At 43.8% G+C, this 26,867-nt stretch overlaps 1 protein-coding gene across 3 annotated transcripts; it reads left to right on the top strand.

Moving 5' to 3' along the window:
- Window positions 1-258: 258 nt before the first annotated feature.
- On the top strand, window positions 259-25,490 carry WEE1 (WEE1 G2 checkpoint kinase). 3 transcript variants are annotated; one of them, XM_053561355.1, is made up of 11 exons: window positions 259-971; window positions 2,286-2,491; window positions 4,062-4,125; window positions 4,317-4,489; window positions 4,964-5,085; window positions 13,262-13,408; window positions 15,801-15,896; window positions 15,984-16,069; window positions 19,020-19,190; window positions 19,280-19,425; window positions 24,185-25,490. In XM_053561355.1, the coding sequence occupies exons 1-11, from the start codon at window positions 405-407 to the stop codon at window positions 24,336-24,338; spliced, it is 1,932 nt and encodes a 643-aa protein (XP_053417330.1). In that variant the 5' UTR covers window positions 259-404; the 3' UTR covers window positions 24,339-25,490. The 3 variants fall into 3 exon arrangements, with proteins under 3 accessions (XP_053417330.1, XP_053417331.1, XP_053417332.1); XM_053561356.1 differs by lacking the exon at window positions 259-971 and adding an exon at window positions 1,038-1,481; XM_053561357.1 differs by lacking the exon at window positions 259-971 and adding an exon at window positions 1,038-1,651.
- Window positions 25,491-26,867: the final 1,377 nt, after the last annotated feature.

Here is a 26,867-nt window from a genome sequence, read left to right as displayed (position 1 = left end):
GAGCCATCCATTTCGCGCCAAAATCGCGTAGTTAGTTCCTCCCCCGCGGGCTACGTCGCGCCCTCCTGTTTTTTCAAACCCAGGGCAGGGCGTGGATTGGTGGGCTGGGCACTCACGTGGTTAACGGTCGCGGGAAGCCGCCGCGCACGAACCTGCGGCCGGATCTGCGGAGACCTCAGCTTCGGCGCCCGGGCCGCCCCGCCTCTGCCGGACAGTCTGCACCGCCGCCTCCGCTGCCCGCAGCCCCGGGCACCCCGGATCCGCGCTCCGCCGCCGCGCAGGCCAGCCGCCTCCGCGACCCGGCGCGCCCAGTCGCACGTGGCGGACCCGCCCCCTGGGCCGGCAGTGTCCTGGACTCCGCGGGTTGCGACTCTCCGGTCCTCGGCTCTGGCCCCGCGGCCGCGATGAGCTTCCTGAGCCGGCAGCAGCCGCCGCCGCCCCGCCGCGCTGGGGCCGCCTGCACCTTGCGGCAGAAACTGATTTTCTCGCCCTGCAGCGACTGTGAAGAGGAAGAAGAAGAGGAGGAGGAGGAGGGCAGCGGCCACAGTACCGGGGAGGACTCGGCCTTTCAGGAACCCGACTCGCCGCTGCCGCCCGCGCGGAGCCCCGCGGAGCCCGGGCCCGAGCGCCGCCGCTCGCCCGGCCCGGCCCCCGGCAGCCCCGGGGAGCTGGAGGAGGACATGCTGCTGCCGGGCGCCTGCCCGGGCGCGGACGGGGCGGGCGGCGGGGCCGAGGGCGACTCGTGGGTGGAGGAGGGCTTCGGCTCCTCGTCGCCCGTCAAGTCGCCGGCAGCTGCCTATTTCCTGAGCAGCTCCTTCTCGCCGGTGCGCTGCGGGGGCTCAGGGGACGGGTCGCCGCCGGGCTGCACGGCAGGCGAGGGCCCGTGCTCGCCGCTGCCGGACCACCCGGGCACCCCGCCGCACAAGACTTTCCGCAAGCTGCGGCTCTTCGACACGCCGCACACGCCCAAGGTGAGCGAGCTACCCGGGCCCGCAGCCCGCGCCGGCCGAGCCTTTTAAAAAGGCCGCGGCGCCGGGGCCGAGCGCGCTGCCGCCCGGGTTCGGTTACATAACCGCCCGGCCGCACCCCCGCTCCCTCTGCTGCGCCGCCACCCAAAGTTGGCAGCTCCTCTTTGTGGCCCTGCCCAGGAGTTGTCCGTTACGATTATGTAACTGAACAATGGGCCCCGTCGAGAACCTCTTCATCTTGCGGAGGGGCTGACCGGCCCGTCCAGGTGGCCGACGAATCGCCGCCTGTCGCGTTGGGGCCGCCCCGAGCGCGGCGCCACCAGTAACGTGGTTTGCAAGGATGCCGCCCGGGCGTCGGCCTGGCCGCCCGACACCCCCGAGCCAGATGGTGCCTTTTAAACGCCGCGATCGGGCCTGTAATTTGGGCTGCGCTGGCAGAAGAAGTTTGGTTTGGAAAAAAAGTCCTGCGCTTGTCGTTTCGTGGCGTGTGGCGTTCTGGGGGGACAGTTTGAGGTGTGGAGGGAGACCGCGCCGCAACTTGGGAGTGAAGGGTGGCCTGCCAGGCGCTTACTGTAGCATTTAAGTCTCTCCCCAGACGGGGCATTGTTTATATCTTTGGATTTGCAGCGCCCTGGTTTGGTCGGCCTGGGTGTGATGAATGGGAACATCCCACTTTGGATAAGGTATCTTACTGACGTCGGTGTTCAGCACCTGATTTTTGGATAGCTAGTGAGTAGAATGCAGATCACCACTTCTAAACTTTAAAAGTCACAACAGACACTACCAGAAATTAAGCACCGCATTTGTAAGATTGATATGGAAAATGTAGGTTTAAAGGGAATCTGTTTTGTTTTCCTGGTAAAGTGAGTCGTAAACCTCTGGAATACTGGTGCTTTGGGGCGTTAAAATTGATTAGCCAACTTGCCCAAGGCGAAATCCCACTGGAAGCGAGGGGAGGAGTCCAGCGGAGGTGGTTTTCAAAGCCCTGTGTATGTAGATGGGGGAAGGGACCAGAACTTTTATGGGACTCCCCGGCTGCTTTCTATTTTTGGATGGGTGGAAATTTTAGCCCCTAGAATGAACTTAGTTTTTGGTCAGCATAGAGACATTTTATTTGGCTATCTTTTCGGAAAAGGTAGTATCCAGCTTTAGACTTCCTAAATTAGCTACTGTTTATTTAGCACACACTGTAACAAAGGCTTGTGTGTTTTATTGACGTGCCCGTTCAACCACATAAAAGACTTTGTTGAAGGTTAGATCGAGAGGGTTGATTATCTGTACAACTTGGATCTGAAAGTATTATTTTTCCTTCTGTAGAGTTTGCTTTCCAAAGCTCGAGGAATTGATTCCACTTCTGTTAAGCTTCGGGGTGGTTCTCTCTTCATGGATACAGAAAAGTCAGGAAAAAGAGAATTTGATGTGCGACAGACCCCTCAAGTGAATATTAATCCTTTTACTCCGGATTCTCTGTTGCTTCATTCCTCAGGACAGTGTCGTCGAAGAAAGAGAACATACTGGAATGAGTGAGTCATTTATTCAATTTTGGTTTTCTGAAACAACCCAAGATTAGTTTTGTATACTTATCAAAATTTAGTGTCTACTGAATAGTATGGATGTTTTTGCTCTGAATTTTTTTCTTTTACTAGCACCTACCTAACTCTCAGGAGATAGGTGGAAAGTAATCAGCTATGGGAAAGAAGTTGTATGAGAGATGAAGGAATAAAAAAATCCCTAGATGGGGGCGGCGCCTGTGGTTCAGTGGGTAAGGCACTGGCCCCATATACCGAGGGTGGCGGGTTCAAACCCGGCCCGGCTGAAGTGCAACCAAAAAATAGCTGGGTGTTGTGGCCGGTGCCTGTAGTCCCAGCTACTCTGGAGGCTGAGGCAAGTGAATCGCTTAAGCCCAGGAGTTGGAGGTTGCTGTGAGCTGTGTGATGCCATGGCACTCTACCGAGGGCCATAAAGTGAGACTCTGTCTCTACAAAAAAAAAAAAAAATCCCTAAATGTCTTGTAGGAAATCTGGTGTCAACAATGTCTAAGCAGAAAGAGTTGATTTAGAAAAGCTTAATTTTGGTATGTGTGGTGGTGCAAACTTCTGTTGAATGAGTGGGCTTATCTCAGAAGGAGCAACATTTTCATCAGGTGGGCTGTATCTTTTTTTTTTTTTTTTTTGTAGAGACAGAGTCTCACTTTATGGCCCTCGGTAGAGTGCTGTGGCCTCACACAGCTCACAGCAACCTCCAACTCCTGGGCTTAAGCGATTCTCTTGCCTCGGCCTTCCCGAGTAGCTGGGACTACAGGCGCCTGCCACAACGCCCGGCTATTTTTTGGTTGCAGTTTGGCCGGGGCCGGGTTTGAACCCGCCACCCTTGGTATATGGGGCCGGCGCCTTACCGACTGAGCCACAGGCGCCGCCCCAGTGGGCTGTATCTTTTTTTTTTTTTTTTTTAAATTTTATTTATTTATTTATTTTTTTGTGGTTTTTGGCCGGGGCTGGGTTTGAACCCGCCACCTCCAGCATATGGGACCAGTGCCCTACTCCTTGAGCCACAGGCGCCGCCCAGTGGGCTGTATCTTATGATTATAAAATTAACTAGGCGGCACCTGTGGCTCAGCGGGTAGGGCGCCGGCCCCATATACCGAGGATGGCGGGTTCAAACCCAGCCCCTGCCAAACTGCAACAAAAAAATAGCCGGGCGTTGTGGCGGGCGCCTGTAGTCCCAGCTACTTGGGAGGCTGAGGCAAGAGAATGGCCTACTCCCTGGAGTTGGAGGTTGCTGTGAGCTGTGTGACGCCATAGCACTCTACCAAGGGCGATAAGGTGAGACTCTGTCTCTACAAAAAAAAAAAAATAAAATTAACTAAATGCTTTTCTGTTTTAATCCATTAAAATTCAGTTCCAGGGGCGGTGCCTGTGGCTCAAGGAGTAGGGCGCCAGTCCCATATGCTGGTGGTGGCGGGTTCAAACCCAGCCCCGGCCAAAAACCACAAAAAAAAAAAAAAAATTCAGTTCCAGTAAGTATCAGATATAATTTGGATCTCAGGTTGATATATATGTCAGATATATTAATGGAAAATACATATTTTTTTAGTTCCTGTGGTGAAGATATGGAAGCCAGTGATTGTGAGTTTGAAGATGAAACAAGACCTGCTAAGGTAAATTAGTTTTTTATTTTCTTTCCACTTTTTTCTAAAACTTAAATGCTAACTCTTACATACTTAATAACTGTTCAGCATTAAAACATAAGGTAGTATGGTTTTTAGATTTCACACATATTCTTTTCACCATAGTAAAAGATCAATTTTATATCTTTGTATTATGTATATGGATACACTTTCTGTTACAGAGAATTACAATTACTGAGAGCAATATGAAGTCACGGTATACTACAGAATTTCATGAGCTAGAGAAAATTGGCTCTGGAGAATTTGGTTCTGTGTTTAAGTGTGTGAAAAGGCTGGATGGATGCATTTATGCCATTAAGCGATCAAAAAAGCCATTGGCCGGCTCTGTTGATGAGTATGTATTGAACATTTTGTGTTTTGCTTTTTTGTCCCCCGTGGTGTTATAAACATAGCTTTTAGGTGTTCAAACGCTGAATTTAATTCTCTAACTTTTCTCTTACTCGAGAAGTCATAATGATTTAATCAGTTCCTTTTTATTTTGTGCCATTAGTTCTTATTGATAAATAATATGAATGGTCTTATAGTCTAAATTAAATTTCTAGTTAGTGTCTATGAATTTACAATAAAATGCGGAGTTTAATTTTACCTGAGTCCTTGGCCAGCAAGATTTCTTCTTCATGGCAAAACTTTAATAGAAGCCCTTGGAAAAGCTCATGCTAGTTTTAACCTCTTCTCTCATAAGCAAGTTGTTTTTTAGCATAATGATACAGATAAAAGTCAAGTTTATGGTATGAAGTTTCAGATAAGTTAATTCAGTTTAGGCTTGGATCAAAATGATCTACTATCCTATTAATCTCATTTCTCCTAGGCAGAATGCTTTGAGAGAAGTATATGCTCATGCAGTGCTTGGACAGCATTCTCACGTAGTGCGATATTTCTCTGCGTGGGCAGAAGATGATCATATGCTTATACAGAATGAATATTGTAATGGTGAGTACTGAAATGGTTCTGTTGTGAACTTGTAAGCTTGAAGAAAAGGAACATTGAGGAAATATTTGCTCTGTTTCTGTCTCTTATCTGTTATAAATTCATCTATCAGGTCTCATGTGAATTTCAAGTGCAAATAAAGGTTAAACCTTTGTCCCTTCTGAAATACCCTGTACATACCTCAATGATAGAACTTCATATACTGTGCCTGTCAGTCAAACTGAGTCTCTTGAGCGGTCACTAGACTAGCCATATATATTTTCGTATCTCGAGCACTTAGCATAGTATGTGGGGTACATAGTTGTTAATAAGATGTTTTGTGGAATGCATTCTCCCTGCATCTAGCCTTTTCTTTCCATTCATTTTGTATGCTTCTAACTGATATTGGTTACTCAATGAGTCTCCACTGATCTAAATTCAGTCCTTTCTTTTTTTTTTTTTTTTTTTGTAGAGACAGAGTTTCACTTTATTGCCCTCGGTAGAGTGCCGTGGCGTCACACAGCTCACAGCAACCTCCAACTCCTGGGCTTAAGCGATTCTCCTGCCTCAGCCTCCCGAGTAGCTGGGACTACAGGCGCCCGCCACAACGCCCGGCTATTTTTTTTTTTTTTTTTTTTTTTTTTTGTAGAGACAGAGTCTCACCTTATCGCCCTTGGTAGAGTGCCATGGCGTCACACAGCTCACAGCAACCTCCAACTCCAGGGCCCAGGCGATTCTCCTGCCTCAGCCTCCCGAGTAGCTGGGACCACAGGCGCCCGCCACAACGCCCGGCTATTTTTTGTTGCAGTTTGGCCGGGGCCGGGTTTGAACCCGCCACCCTCGGTATATGGGTCCGGCGCCCTACTCACTGAGCCACAGGCGCCGCCCACGCCCGGCTATTTTTTTGTTGCAGTTTGGCCGGGGCTGGGTTTGAACCCGCCACCCTCGGTATATGGGGCCGGCGCCCTGCTCACTGAGCCATAGGCGCCGCCCTTCGGTCCTTTCTTTAAGGCATTCAATAATCTTTACCCCTTGGGCGGCACCTGTGGCTCAAGGAGTAGGGCGCCAGTCCCATATGCCAGAGGTGGCGGGTTCAAACCCAGCCCCGGCCAAAAAAATAATAATAATAATAATCTTTACCCCATTCTCATCTCCCTAATGTAGTTTCCCACTAGCATCCACTAACACTCCCCTGTTAAGTAAGACATACTCTTTTAGTTCTCTAGCTTATTCTCTCTCTTTTTTTTTTTTTTGGTTTTTGGCTGGGGCTGGGTTTGAACCCGCCACCTCCGGCATATGGGACCGGCGCCCTACCCCTTGAGCCACAGGCGCTGCCCTAGCTTATTCTCTCTTTTCTCCTCTCCTTCCTCCCCCCACAAGGAAACAATAAGCATGTATACGTTCAACTTTGGATGGTTTAGTATAGCTTTCAATTTCAGTAAGTCATCAATGGCCAACTTGTATCCCTCCTTTTCATTAGACCTTTACCAAAATCTGGTCTGAATTCTAATTTCATAGATAACCTGTTATTATTACACACCCAAATCTTTATTATATATAATATTATGTAGATTATTACCATATTCCTTCTGTGAACATAGAAAACTTACTTAATTTTGAGACAGCGTCTCACTCAGTTGCCCGTGGCCTTACAGCTCACAGCAACCTCAAACTCTAGGGCTTACGTTATTCTCTTGCCTCAGCCTCCCAAGTAGCTGGGACTGCAGGTACCTGCACAATACCTGGCTATTTTTAGAGACAGGGTCTTGCTCTTGCTCAGGCTGATATTGGACTCCTGATCTCAAGCATTCTGCCTGCTTCAGCCTCCCAGAGTGCTGAGATTACAGGCATGAGCCACAATTCCCGGCCCAATATAGAAAATTTAGACATTAGCGAACACTTTAAAGGAGATAGCGAAAATTTATTTATATTTTTCTTTTGATAAACAAGACCAGTCACAACATGTGAATAAATAAGCAGTGTAGGTGTGGGTTTTCTATATTTAAAAACAATGAACAAAAGGGAAGTAAAAGATCCATTTCTCAACTTCTCATTAAGTTGTCAGTTTTATTAGTTCATACTTGAAAGAACTTAAGTATCCAGTATATAGCATTGCTGCTAGTTTGTTTCAGACTGCTCTGGAAATGTTTCCATTCATACCATGAAAGTATTTATATAGCTGTCTCTCATGGCCTTGTGGACTATTCTGTTTTTTAGCCTTTATTTTTCAGTTAACTGCATTTAATATAGAACAACTTGACCGTAATGTTAACCTCCATTCCATATTTGCTAGATGCCATGTACTTCTAATTTTTCTTCCTCCCTCTCACCTTGTTGATAGGTGGTTCTCTTAAGATTATTTTAGTAAGCGGTCCAGGAATCATGGACAAATGATTTTTTTCTGATTTTCTTGGTTGTTTAAGTCAGATGATTTTTTTTTTTTTTTTTTTGCAGTTTATGGCCAGGGCTAGGTTTGAACCCGCCACCTCCGGCATATGGGGCCGGCGCCCTACTCCTTTGAGCCACAGGCACCGCCAAAGTCAGATGATTTTGAGAAAACTTTTTTGGGCCCGAGAGCTGAGGAAGAGTGAGTAGTCTTGCTACCCTCTCAGATTACAAAAACGTGTCTTATAATAATCTTTGATTATAAAATTTATAGGCCGGTGCCTGTGGCTCAAAGGGGTAGGGCACTGGCCCCATATGCTGGAGGTGGCGGGTTCAGGCCCAGCCCCGGCCAAAAACTACAAAAATAAATAAATAAAAAATAAAATAGAATTTATATTTTGGAGCAGTATAAAAACAATTAAAAAATACAGGTCTTGGCTAGGCATGGTGGCTCACATCTGTAATCACAGCACTTTGGGAAATTGAGGCGTGAGGCCAGGATATTGAGACCATCCTAATCAACGTAGTGAGACTTGGTCTCTACAAAAGAATTGGAAAAAAAAAAAATTTTTTTTTTTTTTTTTAGACAGAGTTTCACTTTGTCGCCCTCAGTAGAGTTCTGTTGTGTCACAGCTCACAGCAACCTCCAGCTCTTGGACTTAAGAGATCCTCTTGCCTCAGCCTCCTGAGCAGCTGGGACTACAGGTGCCTGCCCCAACGCCCGGCTATTTTATTGTTGTAGTTTGGCCGTGGCTGGGTTTGAATCTGCCACCCTCAGTATATGGGGCCAGCTCCCTACTCACTGAGCCACAGGCGCCACCCGGAAAAAAATTTCTTTTTTTAATTGGCCGTACATGGTGGCATGCACCTGTCATTACAACTACTTGGGAGGCAAGAGGATAGCTTGAGCTCAAGCGTTGGAAGCTACAGTGAGTTGTGATCATGACACTGTACTCCAGCCTGAGTGACTGCAAGATCCTGCTTCTTAAAAAAGTTACGTATTGGGTGGCGCCTGTGGCTCAAGGAGTAGGGTGCCAGTCCCACATGCCGGAGGTGGTGGGTTCAAACCCAGCCCCGGCCAAAAAACCACAAAAAAAAAAAGTTACATATTTATGCATTTTTAAAAATAAATAGCCTGTGAAACAGGACTACCTCTTTGTTTAGTTGTTTATCCTACTTAGAGGAATGAAAAAAAGGTTACTTAAATACATTTGATAGCTGGGTGTTGTGGTGGACGCCTGTAGTCCCAGGAGAATCACTTGAGCCCAGGAGTTTGAGGTTGCTATGAGCTGTGATGCCATGGCATGCTACGCAGGGCGACAGCTTGAGGCTCTGTCTCAAGAAATAAATAAATAAAAATAAATACATTTGTGAGTTCTTCTCATCTTTTGTTTCCCTTTTCCACTATCCTCCTCTTAAGGCTTTAAGTATACTGCTAATAGGGCTGATCTTTAGATCTTTTCCTTAAGTTTCCCAGCGAAAGGATTCTTAGCATTTATTTGTAGACATTGATTAACTGATTATCCTTTATTATGACTCAGTTTCCTTATCATCTCAAATGGTCATTTGCATCATAAGCCTTTTATCTTTGTTTGATGATAGATTGAAATTTCTAACCTGGATAAACATGTATATAAGGGCTTGGTGCCTATGGCTCAAGTGGCTAAGGTGCCAGCCACATGCACCTGAGCTGGCGGGTTCGAATCCAGCCCGGGCCTGCCAAACAACAATGACGACTGTAACCAAAAAATAGCCTGGCGTTGTGGCGGGCACCTGTGATCCTAGCTGCATGGGAGGTGGAGGCAGGAGAATCTCTTGAGCCCAGGAGTTGGAGGTTGCTGTGAGCTGTGATGTCATAGTGCTCTACCCAGGGTGACAGCTTGAGGCTCTGTCTCTACAAAAAAAAAAGAAACAAGTGTAGAAAAATTTCGATGGATAAGCTGGGCATGGTGATGTTTACCTTTAGTCCTAGCTACTGGGGAGGTTGAGATGGGAGGGTCACTTGTGCCTAGGAGTTGAAGACGCAACCTGGGTAACAATGAGTTCTTGTCTCAAAAAGAAAACAAAACGAAAAACAAAAATACCACCAAAAGAAACACAGAAAAATAAGGAAAAATGGTGATGGATAAGGGAAGAGAACCTGAAATGTCACATAAATATTTTGCTCTTTTTGCCCTTCTAGCAATGAGATAGAAGAAACTACCCCAACCGTAATTGCTGAATCTTCTACAAAGAGAAGTAGCCGTTTTCACTCTTACCAGATTTGACCTAGGCCTTAGCTTGCCTTGTCTGACAGGCTTATTGGTTTGCTCCCTTCTAGAGCCCTCTTCCTCCTCCCCTCAACCCCTCAGTTCGAGATTTGTACAAGTTAAGGATGGAGAACATACTTAAGACTAAGATATCCAGGTGTGTTTTATTTTTATTTTAAAAACACATTTGACATTTTGTTAAGTCTTGTTCAAATTGTAGGATGTCCTTTCTTGAGTGATGTATCACTGACTTTCCTTATTTTATTAGCAGCTCTCATTTTATTATCCCTAAACTTTTTTTCAATTTTTATTTATTTATTTATTTGAGACAGAGTCTTACTTTGTCGCCCCCTGTAGAATGCTGTGGCGTTACAGCTCACAGTAATCTCAAACTCTTGCCTCAGCCTCATAAGGGACTATAGGCCCCTGCCACAGTGCCCAGCTATCTTTTTGAGACAGGATCTTGCTTTTGCCCAGGCTGGTCTCAAAACCTGTGAGCTCAGGCAGTCTACCTGCCTTGGCCTCCCAAGTGCTAGGATTACAGGTGTAGACCACCACACCCAGCTTAGTATCCCTAAACTTTCTTTTTTTTTTTTTTTTTTTTTTTTTTTCAGTTTTTTGCTGGGGCTGGGTTTGAACCTGCCACCTCTGGTATGTAGGACCAGCGCCCTACTCCTTTGAGCCACAGGCGCCACCCAGTATCCCTAAACTTTAAATAGAAGTTTTTTTTTTTTGAGACAGCCTCAAGCTGTCACCCTGGGTAGAGTGTTGTGGCATCACAGCTCACAGCAACCTCCAACTCCTGGGCTCAAGTGATTCTCCTGCCTCTGCCTCCCAAGTAGCTGGGACTACAGGCGCCTGCCACAACGCTATTTTTTGGTTGCAGCCATCGTTGTTTGGCAGGCCCAGGCTGGATTCGAACCCGCCAGCTCAGGTGTATGTGGCTGGAGCCTTAGCCGCTTGAGCCACAGGCGCCAAGCCTAAATAGAAGTTTTTTTTAGGACTAGTCAAGCACAGTAGTGAGAAGGGAGAAAAGGGTAGAGATCAAAGAGCTCAATCTGTAACTGTCAACAATCAAGTGAGATAAGTCACCACCTTAGGACCAGCCCAGAACGTTTTTTTTTTTTTTTTTTGTAGAGACAGAGTCTCACTGTACCACCCTCGGGTAGAGTGCCGTGGCGTTACATGGCTCACAGCAACCTCTAACTCCTGGGCTTACGCGATTCTCCTGCCTCAGCCTCCCGAGCAGCTGGGACTACAGGCGCCCGCCACAACGCCCGGCTATTTTTTTGTTGCAGTTTGGCCGGGGCTGGGTTTGAACCCGCCACCCTCGGCATATGGGGCCGGCGCCCTACTCACTGAGCCACAGGCGCCGCCCCGTTTTTTTTTTTTTAAAACAACTTCTCATTGCCTCTAAGATAAAATATAAACTTACAAAGTTTTTAAAAATATAAGTAGTTACCTGGGTGTGTTGGCCCTTGTTATCCTAGCACTTTGGGAGACTAAAGTGGGAGGATTGCTTGAGGCCAGCAATTTGAGGTTGCAGGGAGCTGTGATGACACCTTAGCCCTCTGTCCTAGGCCTTAGAGTAAGACACCGTCTTAAAAAATTAATTAGCTCTGGGCGGCACCTGTGGCTCAAGGAGTAGGGTGCCAGTCCCATATGCCGGAGGTGGTGGGTTCAAACCCAGCCCCGGCCAAAAAAAAAAAAAAAAAAAAAAAAAATTAATTAGCTCTGGGCGGCGCCTGTGGCTCAAGGAGTAGGGCGCGGGTCCCATATGCCAGAGGTGGTGGGTTCAAACCCAGCCCCAGCCAAAAACCAAAAAAAAAAAAAAATTAATTAGCTCATTTGACTAATCCTATAAAAGCAGATTATGTTCTCATTCACAATAAGTAGTATAAATTAAAGCTATACTCAGATACTGCTTTTTGCCTATAAAATTTTATAGACTTGTCAAGAGTATGGGGGAAAATGTATTCTCGTACATTAATAGTGGATAAATAAATTGGTATAGTCTTATCTTTGGGGGATAATAGGTATGTGTGTATGTAACATAGTATGTGTATGTTAGTATGGGGATAATAGGTATGTGTATTATAAATAAGCATACTATTAACCTAGTACTTTTGCTTCTAGGAGTATACTAAATATGTGTGAAATGACCAATGTTCAGGGTTACACCATAGTATATAATAGCAAAGGCTTGGAAATAATTCTAAAATGTCCATTAGGGGATTGGTTAATGCATTATGATTCAATTATGCAACAGAATTCGATAGAGATGGGAAAAATGGGTACTCTTTGTATATTGGTATAGAATGATTGTCAAGATAATAAATATATGCTATCATTTGTGTAAAAACAGTTGAAAAGAATACATAATAACTGAGCCAGGGGCAGTGGTGTGCACCTATAGACCCAGCTGAGACAGGAGGATTGCTTGATTCCAGGAATCCTGGGCTGGTGGTGCGTTGTGACAATAGGATATCTACATTTAAGTTGTGCCTCAAGATAGTGACCTCACGGGTGCCCGTTGCTCGGTGGTTAGGGCCCTGGCCACATGTAGTAGGGCTGGTGGGTTTGAACACAGCTCAGGCCTGCTAAACAAACAAACAAACAAATAGCCAGGCATCGTGGCGGGTGCCTGTAGTCCCAGCCACTAGGGAGGCTAAGGCAAGAGAATTGCTTGAACCCGAGAGTTTGAGATTGCTGTGAGCTATAACACCACGGAATTCTGCCGGCGCGACAGAGTAAGACTCTTGTCTCAATTAAAAAAAAAAAAAAGATAGTGACCCCAGGCTGGGCACAGTGGCTCATGCCTATAATCTTAGCACTCTGGGAGGCTGAGGCAGGTAGATAGCTTGAGCTCAGGAATTTGAGACCAACCTGAGGAACAGCAAGACCCCCATCTCTACTAAAAATGAAAAACTGAGGCAAAAAGATCGCTTGAGCCTAAGAGTTTGAGGTTGCTGTGAGCTCTGATGCCACAGCACTCTACTAAGGATGACTGTGTGAGACTTTGTCTCCAAAAATAAAAAGAAAATGATGACACCAGGGAATCGCCAGTTTGCCTAAAGAAGGGTGAACTGGCCCAGGATAGAAATGGAGCAGGTCAAAATTTCCGTGCTGATCAACGGTGGGATCAAGCCTGTGAATAGCCACTGTACTCCAGAGGTCTGTGCAACATAGCAAGACTCTATCTTTTGCAAATTAAAAGAAAAAGAAAAAAAAACAAAACATGATAATGTTGGTTTACTCCAAGAGAGAGAAACAGGTGGGTTGCTGGTCTATGAGTGAGTAAGAGACATTAAATTGTATTTTGTACCTATGTGAGTATGTTACCTATTGAAAGAATACATACAATTTTGATTTCACAAGCACCTTGAAGGAAGGAGGTCGTATAAAATGTCACTTTCTTTTTTTTTTTGGCCGGGGCTGGGTTTGAACCCGCCACCTCCGGCATAAATGTCACTTTCTTGGTTGAAACTGTGGTCATTTAGTCAAGATAAAAGGCAAAAAAATACTTCAGAAAGAAGAAAATGCTAATTTTTGCTGTCTTTTTTTAGGTGGAAGTTTAGCTGATGCTATCAGTGAAAACTATAGAACAATGAGTTACTTCACAGAAGTAGACCTCAAGGATCTCCTTTTGCAAGTTGCCCGGGGCTTGAGGTATATTCATTCAATGTGTTTGGTGCACATGGACATAAAACCTAGTAAGTATTACAGATCCTCTCACCTAAGTCCTTTTGAAGGATTATGGAGAATAAATTACTTCATTATAATAATACGAAGTATTACCTTTTCCCTTGTTACCCCCCAGAATTTTTATTACAGGCTGGAAAAATTTTGCTGCATTTTCTAGGAACCTCATAGTCTCAAAGTAGGACTCTGATAGGGAGCCTTAAAAACTATTTGGGGCCAGGTGAGGTAGCTCACACCTATAATCCTAGCACTTTGGGAGGCCAAGGTGGGAGGATTGCTTTAAGGCAGGGTTCCAGAACATCCTAACAAAAAAATAGAAAAATTAGCCAGACACGGTCGCACAAGCCTGTAAGTCTCAGCTACTTGGGAGGCTGAGGCAGGCGATCATTTAAGCCTAGGAGTTTGAGGTTGTTGTGAACTATGGTAATGCCACTGCAAGCACTATAGCCCAGGTGACAGACCCTGTTTCTAAACAAAACAAAAATTTGTGTTTAAAAGCTCCACTCTTTTGCTAGGCCAGACCATAATGATATTCTCCTCCTTGGCTGGGCACAGTGGCACAGATCTGTAATGCTAACACTCTGAGAGGTTGGGGCAGGCAGTGAGTGGGGGTACTTGAGCTTAGGAGTTCCAGACCAGCCTGAGCAAAAGCAAGGCCCTTTCTCTACTAAAATAAAATAAGAAAACTTAGCCAGGCGCAGTTGTAGTGCCAGCTCCTTGGGAAGCTGAGGCAGGAGGATTGCTTGAACCTAGGAGTTAGAAGTTGCAGTGAGCTATGATGATGTTGTTGCACTCTACCTGTGGCGATGGAGCAAGACTCTGTCTCAAAAAAAATTGTTTTAAAGAAATGTTCCCCATTGACCAAAGTCTTTAACAGTTGATTTGTTCAAGTAAGTATCTACTTAAGGGCCATGCATTTTATTTGGTTATATCCATTTTTTCTTTTTCGGGTTCATGCTTTCTGTACCTTTTATCTATTTTCATTCATTCATTTGAAACAGAGTCTTGCTGCTGGCCCTCGCATGATCAGAGTTCACTGCAGCAACCTCAGACTCCTGACCTCAAGCAATCCTTCCACCTTGGCCTCCCAGATTGCTAGGACTACAGGCATGAGCCACCACACTTTGTCTATTTTTTAAAAATGATAGACTTGTTTCGAAAGATGTCCCTTTTTCTGGATTTTACTAGTTGCTTTGTATCATTTAGCTGGTTCCTTTCTCTCTTGTATTTCTTTTTTTTTTTTTTTGGCCGGGGCTGGGCTTGAACCCGCCACCTCCGGCATATGGGACCGGCGCCCTACCCGTTGAGCCACAGGCGCCGCCCCTCTCTTGTATTTCTTATAAATTGGAAGTTAAAACTAAAGTTGATGAATTCATTTTAGACTGGATGAATTTAATGAGTTTTTTTGAAAAGTCTTTGGAAATATATGTTGATTTATAAGAATTTAAGTCATTTTACATAATATATCTTGATTCTGTGAGTTGTCACATTAACAACTCACTAAAGATTTTATTTTCTAAAGGAAAATATTTTAGACTTACAAAAGTGAATATAAATTAGTAAGATTTGGCTCTAGTAACTCATGTCTTTTATAAAGTTTTAGACATAAGTAGATCCTTATATTACAAAGTCAAATATTAAGAGATGTGAAGTTTAAAAATCTTCTAAGAGTAACACAAAATAAGTTGTCCTATAAATAAAACAAAACTGAATAGATGACTTCAATAAATAATACATTTACAAATTCAACACTATATTGATAAAACTGTTGAAATCTGCCACTAAAATGTAATGTAAATCATGAGTTTACTTGAATTTGAGGAAAAAGATAATGTGTCCACAGTGGGAAATAGTGAACTACAAAGCCATATTGGGATGTGGATACTGTATGGTCTACCAAACTCACTGGCTAAATGATTCATTGTTTTCATACCAACCTTGTAGCACTAGATTAAAATTTGTGCCAGCATCATAAATTATTGCATTACCAACTTTTATATTTTTAAATTAATAAAACTACTATAAAACCAATACGCAGTTGACAAGGGTTTAATGTAGTTGAAAATGTTCAGTTTTTAGTACTAGGCTAGAAAATGTATTCCGAAAAAATACAACCCTGTCCTCCATCCTCTAAAATTTTTATCCTGGGCAGTGCCTGTGGCTCAAAGGAGTAGGGCACCGGCCCCATATGCCAGAGGTGGTGGGTTCAAACCCAGCCCCGGCCAAAAACTGCAAAAAATAAAAATAAAAAAATAAAATTTTTATCCTTATGGTTTGGGGTAGTAGAACATGAGAATCTGCATTTTTTAAAGCTTTCTGGGTGATTCTGGTATATGACCTTGTTTGTGAACTTTGGTTATCCTATTAATTTTTAGTTTGGTTTAAACAATTACTACTTGACAGGTAATATTTTCATATCTCGAACCTCAATCCCAAATGCTGCCTCTGAAGATGGAGATGAAGATGATTTGGTATCCAACAAAGTAATATTTAAAATAGGTAAGAAAGATAACTAATTATTTCCTTAAAATAGAGAAAAGACTGTTTTGTTTTTAACTCTTGACTCATTTTTTTCAATATTTTTAGGGGATCTTGGGCATGTAACAAGGATTTCTAGTCCACAAGTTGAAGAAGGTGATAGTCGTTTTCTTGCAAATGAAGTTTTACAAGAGGTAATTTTTCTCTTTTAACAATACTGTTGGCTTTGTATTATTTATCTGTTGATAGATGAGTATAAATCAGATATGTTAAAATTTTAGGTTAATGCCTAGTATAATGGAATACAAAATAAAATAGAACCAGGGATTTCCGGTCTTCTCCGGTGCTCATTGGAAGACCTATCTTGGGCCACACATTAAAAACGCACCTGGCTTGGCACCTGTAGCTCAGCAGCTAAAGCACCAGCCACATACGCTGGAGCTGGCAGGTTCAAATTCAGCCCAGGCCTGCCAAACAACAGTGACAACTACAACTAAGAAATAACCGGACATTGTGGTGGGCGCCTGTAGTCCCAGCTACTTGGGAGGCTGAGGCAAGAGAATTGCTGTGAGCTGTGATACTACTGACACTCTACTGAGGGTGACAAAGTGAGACTCTGTCTCAGGAAAAAAAAAAACAAACAAATGCAAGCACTAACAAAAGCTGATGAGCAATATAAAAGGTGTATGTATAATTTTCATGATATCTCACACCATAGATAAGCAAAATAGTCTTCACATAAACAACATGTAGCTCATGGGCTGCAGGTTGGGCACCACTGGACCAAACATAGAGTATTTAATCTAGCAAAAGTCAGGAAGGCAGACCAGATGTCTCACACCTGTAATCCCAGCACTTTGGGAGGCTGAAGCAGGAGGCCACTTGAAGCCAGGAGTTTGAGACCATTCCTCATTAACATATTATCAAGACCTTGTCTCTACCGAAATGAAAATTTGTAAAGGCAGAGATTTATAATGGAGTTGTAAAAAAGCTGTTCCGCTACACTAGTGGTACTTTAAAATGGCATAGCCTGGGGCGGCGCCTGTGGCTTAAGGAGTAGGGCGCCGGTCCCATATGCTGGACGTGGTGGGTTCAAACCTAGCCCCGGCCAAAAACCAAAATAAAATAAAATAAAATAAAATGGCATAGCCTTTTTGGAGATCAAAATATTATTATCTATCAACACTTCACAATCATGTGTCTGTTGACTCAGAATTTTCACTTTTGGGAGTCTCTCCTATGAACTCATATGGAAACACAAATTGAGAACCATGTAAATAAGTATTGACTGATAAGAGAATGATTATTATATATAGTTATCAGCATGGCACATAATTTCAAAGAGTATGATAAAATATTTTTAGATTAAGAGTTTTGAATGGGGGTGGCGCCTGTGGCTCAACGGGTAGGGTGCGGGCCCCATATATCAAGGGTGGCAGGTTCGAACCCAGCCCCGGCCAAACTGCAACAACAACAACAACAAAAAAAAATAGCTGGGCATTGTGGCAGGCTCTTGTAGTCCCAGCTACTTAGGAGGCTGAGGCAAGAGAATCACCTAAGCCCAGGAGTTGGAGGTTGATGTGAGCTGTGACGCCACAGTACTCTACTGTGGGCAATAAAGTGAGATTTTGTAGGGCGGCGCCTGTGGCTCAGTGAGTAGGGCGCCGGCCCCATATGCCAAGGGTGGTGGGTTCAAACCCAGCCCCGGCCAAACTGCAACAAAAAAATAGCCGGGCCTTGTGGCAGGCGCCTGTAGTCCCAGCTACTCGGGAGGCTGAGGCAAGAGAATCATGTAAGCCCAAGAGTTAGAGGTTGCTGTGAGCCGTGTGACACCACGGCACTCTACCAAGGGTGCAGTGAGACTCTGTCTCTACAAAAAAAGAAAAGAAAAAAAAGTGAGACTTTGTCTTTAAAAAGTTTTTTTTTTTTTTGTGGAGACAGTATCACTTTATGGCCCTCGGTAGAGTGCCGTGGCCTCACACAGCTCACAGCAACCTCCAACTCCTGGGCTTAAGTGATTCTCTTGCCTCAGCCTCCCGAGTAGCTGGGACTACAGGCGCCCGCCACAACGCCCGGCTATTTTGTGGTTGCAGTTTTGGCCGGGGCCTGGTTTGAACCGCCACCCTCGGTATATGGGGCCGGCACCTTACCGACTGAGCCACAGGCACCGCCCTTTAAAAAGTTTTGAATGGGGCGGCCCCTGTGGCTCAGTTGATAAGGCTCTGGCCCTATATACCAAGGGTGGCAGGTTTGAACCTGGCCCCAGCCAAACTGCAACAAAAAATAGCTGGGCGTTGTGGCAGGTACCTGTAGTCCCGGCTACTTGGGAGGCTGAGGCAAGAGAATTTCCTAAGCCCAGGAGTTGGAGGTTGCTGTGAGCTGTGACACTATGGCACTCTACAAAGGGCAACAAAGTAAGACTCTGTCTCAAAAAAAAAAAAAAAAAAAAAAAAACAATGTTTTGAATGGCTGGGTGCCCGTAGCACAGTAGTTCTGGCGCCAGCCACATACACCGAAGTTTGTGAGTTTGAACCAGGCCCAGGCCAGCTAAACAACAATGACAACTGCAACAAAAAATAGCTGGGCGTCATGGTGGGTGTCTGTAGTCCCAGCTACTTGGGAGGCTGAGGCAAGAGAATCACTTGAGCCCAAGAGTTTGCGGTTGCTGTGAACCATGATGCCACAGCACTCTGCTGAGAGCAACATAGTGAGACTCTGTCTCAAAAAAAAAAAAATAGGTAAGTAGAACAACATAAAGTAATCACATGATCCCATGACTTTTTTTTAAACATATATTTGTCTGCTTTGTTGCATATGTGTATATTTGTACTTGTCTGTATGACAAGTGAATTTTGTGTTTACATGTGAATTCTTTGAGGAATAAAAGTTTCTTTGAAGAATTGAATTGGGCTAGTGAAAAACAGGCATTTACTTTTAGGTATTTAAATTTTCTTTCTGAGAATGTATATTACTTTTTAATTTGAAAAATAAATCTCTCCAAATTTGGTAGCTTATTCTTTGAATAGGTCCTAACTCTGACATTTTAATTTAATCCTATTTCTCATGTAAATCATTGAAGGATAATCTCATTTTATTTTGACTATTTTTGCATTCCCTTAAACTTTTTTTTTTTTAATTTTATAGAATTATACCCACCTACCAAAAGCGGATATTTTTGCCCTTGCCCTCACAGTGGTATGTGCTGCTGGTGCTGAACCTCTTCCAAGAAATGGAGACCAATGGCATGAGATCAGACAGGGTAGATTACCTCGGATACCACAAGTGCTTTCTCAAGAATTTACGGAGTTGCTAAAAGTGAGCATTTTATATATAAGGCACTTTATTGGTATGGATAGATATTTTAAATTGCTTGCCTTTACCTTAATTTTACTTCTCTTTTTAAGGTTATGATTCATCCAGATCCAGAGAGAAGACCTTCAGCAATGGCCCTGGTGAAGCATTCCGTATTGCTGTCTGCTTCAAGAAAGAGTGCAGAACAATTACGAATAGAATTAAATGCTGAAAAGTTCAAAAATTCACTTTTGCAGAAGTAAGTGAGGCTTGTTTCATTTTTATTCTCTTTAATTCTCAAATGTTTATGAGCGATGATTTAGGATTTCTGTCAACAAAGGACATAGTAGTTTGATATGCTATTATACGTTAAAAGGTTGGAGATGGCCGGGCGCGTGGCTCATGCCTGTAATCCCAGCACTGTGGGAGGCTGAGGAGGGAGAATTGCTCGAGCTCAGGAGTTCGAGACTCGTCTGAGCGAGAGTGAGACCCCAACTCCTAAAAAAAAAAATGAAAAAAACCCAGCCGGGTGCCACGGTGAGCACCTGTAATCCCAGCGGCTTCCGGAGGCTGAGGTAGCGGGGTGCCCGCAGCCTGAGTCTGAGGTTGCGGTGAGCTACCACGCCCACTGCACTCTACTCAGGGGCATAGGGTGGGACCCTGTCTCAACAACAACAACAACAAAAAAAAAGGTTGGAGATGGCTACCTTAAATTAATTTTTGACCAATTAAATTTGTGTTATTTCTGTTTTTCTTTTTTTTTTAAGACAGAGCCTCAAGGGTGGCGCCTGTGGCTCAAGGAGTAGTGCGCCAGCCCCATTTACCGGAGGTGGCGGGTTCAAACCTGGCCCCGGCCAAAAACTGCAAAAAAAAAAAAAAAAGACAGAGCCTCAAGCTGTCTCCCTGGGTAGAGTGCTGTGGCATCATAGCTCACAGCAACCACCAACTCCTGGGCTTAAGTGATTCTCCTACTTCTGCCTCCCAAGTAACTGGGACTATAAGGCGCCCGCCACAGTGCCCGGCTATTTTTTGGTTGCAGCCATCATTGTTGTTTTGACGGGCCTGGGCTGCATTTGAACCCGCCAGCTCAGGTGTATGTGGCTGACACCTTAGCTGCTTGATCCACAGGCGTGAGCCTATTTTTCTTTTTTTTTTTTTAAGACGGAGTCTCACTTTGTTGCCCTTGGTAGAGTGCCATGGCATCATAGTTTGCAGCAACCTCCAATTCTTAGGCTCACACAATTCTCTTGCCTCCCCAGTAGCTGGGACTATAGGCGCCTGCCACAACGCCCAGCTGTTTAGAGATGGGGGGCGTCTCACTCTTGCTCAGGCTGGTCAAGCAATCTGCCCGCCTCCGCCTCCCAGAGTGCTAGGATTACAGGTGTGAACCACTGGGCCTGAAATTATGAACTTGAAAATGTGTGTTTTTTTTTTTTGTTTTTTTTTTTATGTAGAGACAGAGTCTCACTGTACCGCCCTGGGGTAGAATGCCGTGGCGTCACACGGCTCACAGCAACCTCTAACTCTTGGGCTTACGCGATTCTCTTGCCTCAGCCTCCCAAGCAGCTGGGACTACAGGCACCCACCACAACGCCCAGCTATTTTTTTGGTTGCAGTTTGGCCGGGGCTGGGTTTGAACCCACCACCCTTGGCACATGGGGTGCCCCACTCACTGAGCCACAGGCGCCGCCCTGTTTTTTTTTTTTTTTAGAGACAGAGTCTCACTTTGTCACCCTTGGTTGAGTGCTCTGGCATCACAGCTCCCAGCAACCTCCAGCTTCTGGGCTTAGATGATTCTCTTGCCTCAGCCTCCTGAGTAGCTGGACTACAGGTGCCTGCCACAACACCTGGCTATTTTTTGTTGCAGTTTGGCTGGGGCCGCGTTCGAAACCGCCACCCTCAGTATATGGGGCCGGCACCCTACTCACTGAGCCACAGGTGCTGCCCTATTCCAGTGTTTCTCAACATTTTTTATCTCATGGCACAATTGAACTTATAGTTAAACTTTATGTTGGTCCAAGAAGTAAAAACAAAAAGAGAATATACTTACTGTGGTTTGAACTTCTTTGAAAAATAATTTAATTAATGATCTTTAAAAATTTTCTGGGCGGCGCCTGTGGCTCAAAGGGGTAGGGCGCCGGCCCCATATACCAGAGGTGGCGGGTTCAAACCCAGCCCGGGCCAAAAACTGCAAAAAAAAAAAATTTTTTTCATGGCACACCTAAGATCCTCTCATGGGACTACCAGCGTACTGTGGTATACAGTGATTTGAAAATCACTGCTCTGTTCTACTTATTTTATGAAAGGATGGAATTAATGTCAATTAGGTTAGTAGATGATTCTCATATCTGACCTGAATGACTTGATATTTTTGGAAGCATAGTTGCAATGACATAGGTTCTTAAAAAGAGAAAAATTGCTGGAGAGTATTAAGTAAACCACAGGTCACCTTTTTCTTTTTTTTTTTTTTTTGAGACAGAGTTTCACTTTGTCACCTTGGTAGAGTGCCCTGGCATCACAGCAACTTCAAACTCTTGGGCTTAAGCTATTCTCTTGCTTCAGCCTCCCAAGTAGCTGGGACTGCAGGCATCTGCCACAACACCTGGCTATTTTTCTTGCTCTTGCTCAGGCTGGTCTCAAACCCATGAGCTCAGGTAATTTATCTGCCTTGCCCTCCAGAGTGCTGGGATTAGAGGCGTGAGCCACTGCATCGGCCCCTGTATTTTTTTTTGGCCAGGGCTGGGTTTGAACCCACCACCTCTGGCATATGGGACCGGCGCCCTACTCCTTGAGCCACAGGCACCACCGGCACCTGTATTTTTATTATTATTTTTTATTTTAGCCAGGTTTTCCAGCGAATATTACTTTTTTTTTTGTAGAGACAGAGTTTCACTTTATTGCCCTCAGTAGAGTGCCGTGGCGTCACACAGCTCATAGCAACCTCCAACTCCTGGGCTTAGGCGATTCTCCTGCCTCAGCCTGCCGAGTAGCTGGGACTACAGGCGCCCGCCACAACGCCCGGCTATTTTTTTGTTGCAGTTTGGCTGGGGCTGGGTTTGAACCCGCCACCCTCGGCATATGGGGCCATATGGGGCCGGTGCCGTGCTCACTGAGCCACAGGCGCCGCCCTACTTTTTTTTTTTTTTTTTTTTGCAGTTTTTGGCCAGGGCTGGGTTTGAACGCTCCACCTCTGAAAAATGGGGATGGTGCCCTACTCCTTTGAGCCACAGGTGCCGCCCAGGCCCCCTGCATTTTTAATTCTTTTTGTTTGTTTGTTTGTTTATTTTTTGGCTGGGGCTGGGTTTCAACCCACCACCTTCCGCATATGGGGCCAGCGGGGCCAGCGCCTTACTCCTTTGAGCCACAGGCTCCGCCCATTTTTAATTATTTTAATTTGTTAGCTCTGTGCTTGTAGCTCAGTGAGTAGGGCACTGGGCACATACACCAAAGAACCTGGCCTGGACCTGCTAAAACAATAATAACAGCTTCAACTAAAAAATAGCTGGGTGTGTGTTGGGAGGCCTAAGCAACAGAATCAGTTATGCTCAAGAGTTTGAGGTTGCTGTGAACTGTGATGCTACAGCACTCTACAGAGGGTGGCGTAGTGAGACTGTCTCAAAAAAAAAATACTTTGTTACCATTTTTATTTATTTATTTTATTTTATTTATTTTTTTTTTTTTTTTGTAGAAACAGAGTCTCACTTTATGGCCCTCGGTAGAGTGCTGTGGCATCACAGCTCACAGCAACCTCCAATTCCTGGGCTTAAGCGATTCTCTTGCCTCAGCCTCCTGAGTAGCTGGGACTACAGGCGCCCATCACAACGCCCAGCTATTTTTTTTTTTTTTTTTTGGTTGCAGTTCAGCCGGGGCCTGGTTTGAACCCACCACCCTCGGTATATGGGGCCGGCGCCTTACCGACTGAGCCACAGGCGCCGCCCACCATTTTTATTTTAACATGATAGAACTGACTTTGAAAGGTTTTATACTAAATATTAACATTATTTTAATTATAAAAATTTTACATTATGGGCAGCGCCTGTGGCTCAGTCGGTAAGGCGCCGGCCCCATATACCGAGGGTGGCGGGTTCAAACCCGGCCCCGGCCAAACTGCAACCAAAAAATAGCCGGGTGTTGTGGCGGGCGCCTGTAGTCCCAGCTACTTGGGAGGCTGAGGCAAGAGAATCGCTTGAGCCCAGGAGTTGGAGGTTGCTGTGAGCTGTGTGAGGCCACGGCACTCTACCGAGGGCCATAAAGTGAGACTCTGTCTCTACAAAAAAAAAAAAAAAAAAAAAAAAAAATTTTACATTATATATTAATAGATTTATTTGCCACTAGTTTAATATCTGTCATAGTTCATACACATAGGAAATTTTCCTCTCATCTCTATTATGGAAAGATCAATTCACAATATAAATTCAAGTGTGGTTTGTTTTCTTTTTGGAGACAGAATCTCAGTCTCCCAGGGTAGAGTGCCGTATCAGAGCTTATAGCAACCTCAAACTCCTGGGTGCAAGGAATCCTCTTGCCCCAGCCTCCTGAGTAGCAGGCACCTGCCACAGCCCCCTGCTAGTTTTTCTATTTTTAGTAGACGGGGTCTTGCTTTGCTCAGGCTGATCTCGAACTCTTGAGCTCAGGCAGTCCACCTACCTTGGCCTCCTAGGATTACAGGTGTGAGCCACCACACCTGACCTAAATTCAAGTTTTATTTGAAATTATTTTTTAAACCTAGTCTTTACTAACATCTTTATTACTTATGTTCTTGTATACAAGTGTATGTGATATTTTAATTTTAAAAGCACAAAATAAAATCATTTCATAAATTTTAGTTGTCAGATGTTTCATGTTTTCTGCAAAGTAAGTTTCATGTTATTTTTTCCTTAACTAAAGGCATCTTAGAATAATGATAGCATGCAAATATCTCCCAATTGATGGTAATATTTCTGTTTGGCCTCCTGAGATCTCTTCCTGGGATAAATACAGTAGGTGAAAAGTCTTGCTTTCTATTTTTATGTTCTTAGAGAACTCAAGAAAGCCCAGATGGCAAAAGCTGCAGCCGAGGAAAGAGCACTCTTCACTGACCGGATGGCCACTAGGTCCACCACCCAGAGTAATAGAACATCTCGGCTTATTGGAAAGAAAATGAACCGCTCTGTCAGCCTTACTATATACTGAACTACTCATTTCCCACCTCCCCCAAAAAACTGTGACAAGAGGAAGCTAGGTTTTAATCATTGCTACAATCCAGTTTGCAATTACCTTTTTGATTGGTGTCAGTAGTTTTACTGAAATATTTTTTAGGACTTTGATTTGTGAATTACCGTTGAAAGCTATATTTTGACCATTGCTGTATCGGGCTTTTATCTAGTCTTACAAATCTGTTTTCTGTAGGATGTCAGTCACTGTTAGATGTTACACTAGCCTTTTCCAGGGTTAACCACTGTGGTGGTGTGCTGCTTATAGTTTGCTGTTGCATTGTCATCAAAGGTATCTTTCCCTGTAGTGACCTGTACAAAGGACTCTAGGGCTTTATTACAAACATATTCTCCCTTTGAAAAGAGAAATCCTAAAAGACTCAGTACTACTCAGCCTTCATGTACCTGTGTGTCAATCTTATATTTCTTTTTAATTGTGAATTAATTATACTTGTATATCCAACTGGGAGCACTTTGTAGGCATTGCATGAACCATAGGATGATAATTCTGTGGAAGTATTGCCTTGTGAATTTGCTGCTATTTTAGTCTTGTCTTTGCTGTAAAATTGTAGCATTAAACAATCATTGTTGTTAATAGGCTTTCTTTTTGAAATAATTATGTGAAATTATGTGTAGCTGCTCTTGATGAAAAGCAGCTATTTGCCCTTTTTTCTTTGAACATTGAAGCTAGTGCGTTGGAAAAATGCACCCCCCCATGCTGTATTAATGTAGTATAATTATTACTGGTTTTATAATCTTTCTGGTAATATCCTTTTCTCTTTTTTAAAATGTTTCCTCCCTCCCAACATTTTTGTACTTGATTATATTCTTAGTCTGTTTTTAAATGTTTTATCGGTTTCTCTTCAATATTTGTGTATATAAACTGATCTTGGTGATACTGTACATAGCTCTTTGAAATGCCAGAATGACTTCTGACATTCCAAGTTTTTCACAAAATATATTTTATCTGCAATTAGCCATTTGACTAATACTACTGGCTAAAATGTTGCAAAAAAAAAATAGAATTTGTCTATTGTTTTCTCATTAATTTTGTTCTAAGACATGTCTGCACTTGTCTTTGACTTGTGTTTTATTAACATTGATTGGCATATTAAAAGTCACTCTGAGCTTACCTTAATTGTCTAAATCCTTGTGGTGCCTGTTATCTACTATTTTATCTCCATTATCACTACATTATAAAATGTAGAATGTAATGTCTAAGTATAAACCACTAAAAGCAGGGGGCACATTTGTGATAGAATATATAACTTTAAGATGAGCATCAAGCCACATTAGTTACATTTCAGGATTCAAGAAAATTTTACCCGTCAACTTTGTGTTTTATCATTATAAATAATATTTTTATATCACATTATACATTATGCATCTGACTTGCTAAAAATGTGGTATAAGGCAACTTAAAATAGTTTCATGTTATTAAGTGAACATACTAGATATGACTCAGAACTTTCTCATTTGGACTGAGTCAGAAGAGAGCTTAAAATTGGGGAGGGTTTTAACTCTTCACTAAATGAGACTGTGTCTTAATTCTTAATTCTTTGAAGAATTCAGAGTACAAACTGAAGTGATAAACAGTGCTAATTCTGTGATAACAATTTTCTGATATAGGTAAGAACCAGAGAGTAAGCAGTGAAAGCCTTTGAGCAGATAAAAATGCTGTTCTAAGATTATTGTATTTTGATCATGGGTACATGTTAGGGTTTATTTCTGCTATAAGCATTTCTAACAAGCTTGATTATTTTAGCCTTTTATCCTGTGGCATCTTTTTTTTTTTTTTTTTTTTTTTTACAGTTTTTGTCCGGGGCTGGGTTTGAACCCACCACCTCCGGCATATGGAGCTGGCATCCTACTCCTTTGAGCCACAGGTGCTGCCCTATCCTGTGGCATCTTAAGCAGAATTCAGAAGCGTGAGATGAATCAATGCAGAGGGGAATTAGATACAAAAAGATGATGAGCGTGAGTGATAAAACCTAAAAAGCTGCAGGAACTAGAGTAAGTAACTTTCGCAGCCACTGAAGACAAAACTATGGAAAGTATGATAATTGGTGTACATTATAATCGCTCTAAATCACTAAGGTGCATTTTTCTAGTGCACTAGCTTCAAAGAAAAATTCATGTGTTTTTCATCAAGATTTATAGTAAATTTTTCACATACTGTTTTATAATATTAGATTGGGGTGGTGCCTGTAGCTCAAAGGAGTAGGACACCAGCCCCATATACCAGAAGTGGCAGGTTCAAACCTGGCCCTGGCCAAAAACTGCAAAAAAAAAAAAAAAGGAAAAATTAGTTTAAGAGTGAAAAAAATCTGATACCTGCTGTACAAAGAGGAAATTCTTCTTCCTTTTTTTTTTTTTTTTTTTTGCAGTTTTTGGCCGGGTCCAGGTTTGAACCCACCACCTCCGGTATATGGGGCCAGTGCCCTACTCCTTTGAGCCACAGGTGCCTCCCAAGGAAATTCTTTTTTTTTTTTGAGACAGTTTCACTATG

This window comes from Nycticebus coucang, chromosome 14, assembly GCF_027406575.1.
Source record: "Nycticebus coucang isolate mNycCou1 chromosome 14, mNycCou1.pri, whole genome shotgun sequence".
Lineage (NCBI taxonomy): Eukaryota > Metazoa > Chordata > Mammalia > Primates > Lorisidae > Nycticebus > Nycticebus coucang.
This window is presented reverse-complemented; position numbering and strand designations above follow the sequence as displayed.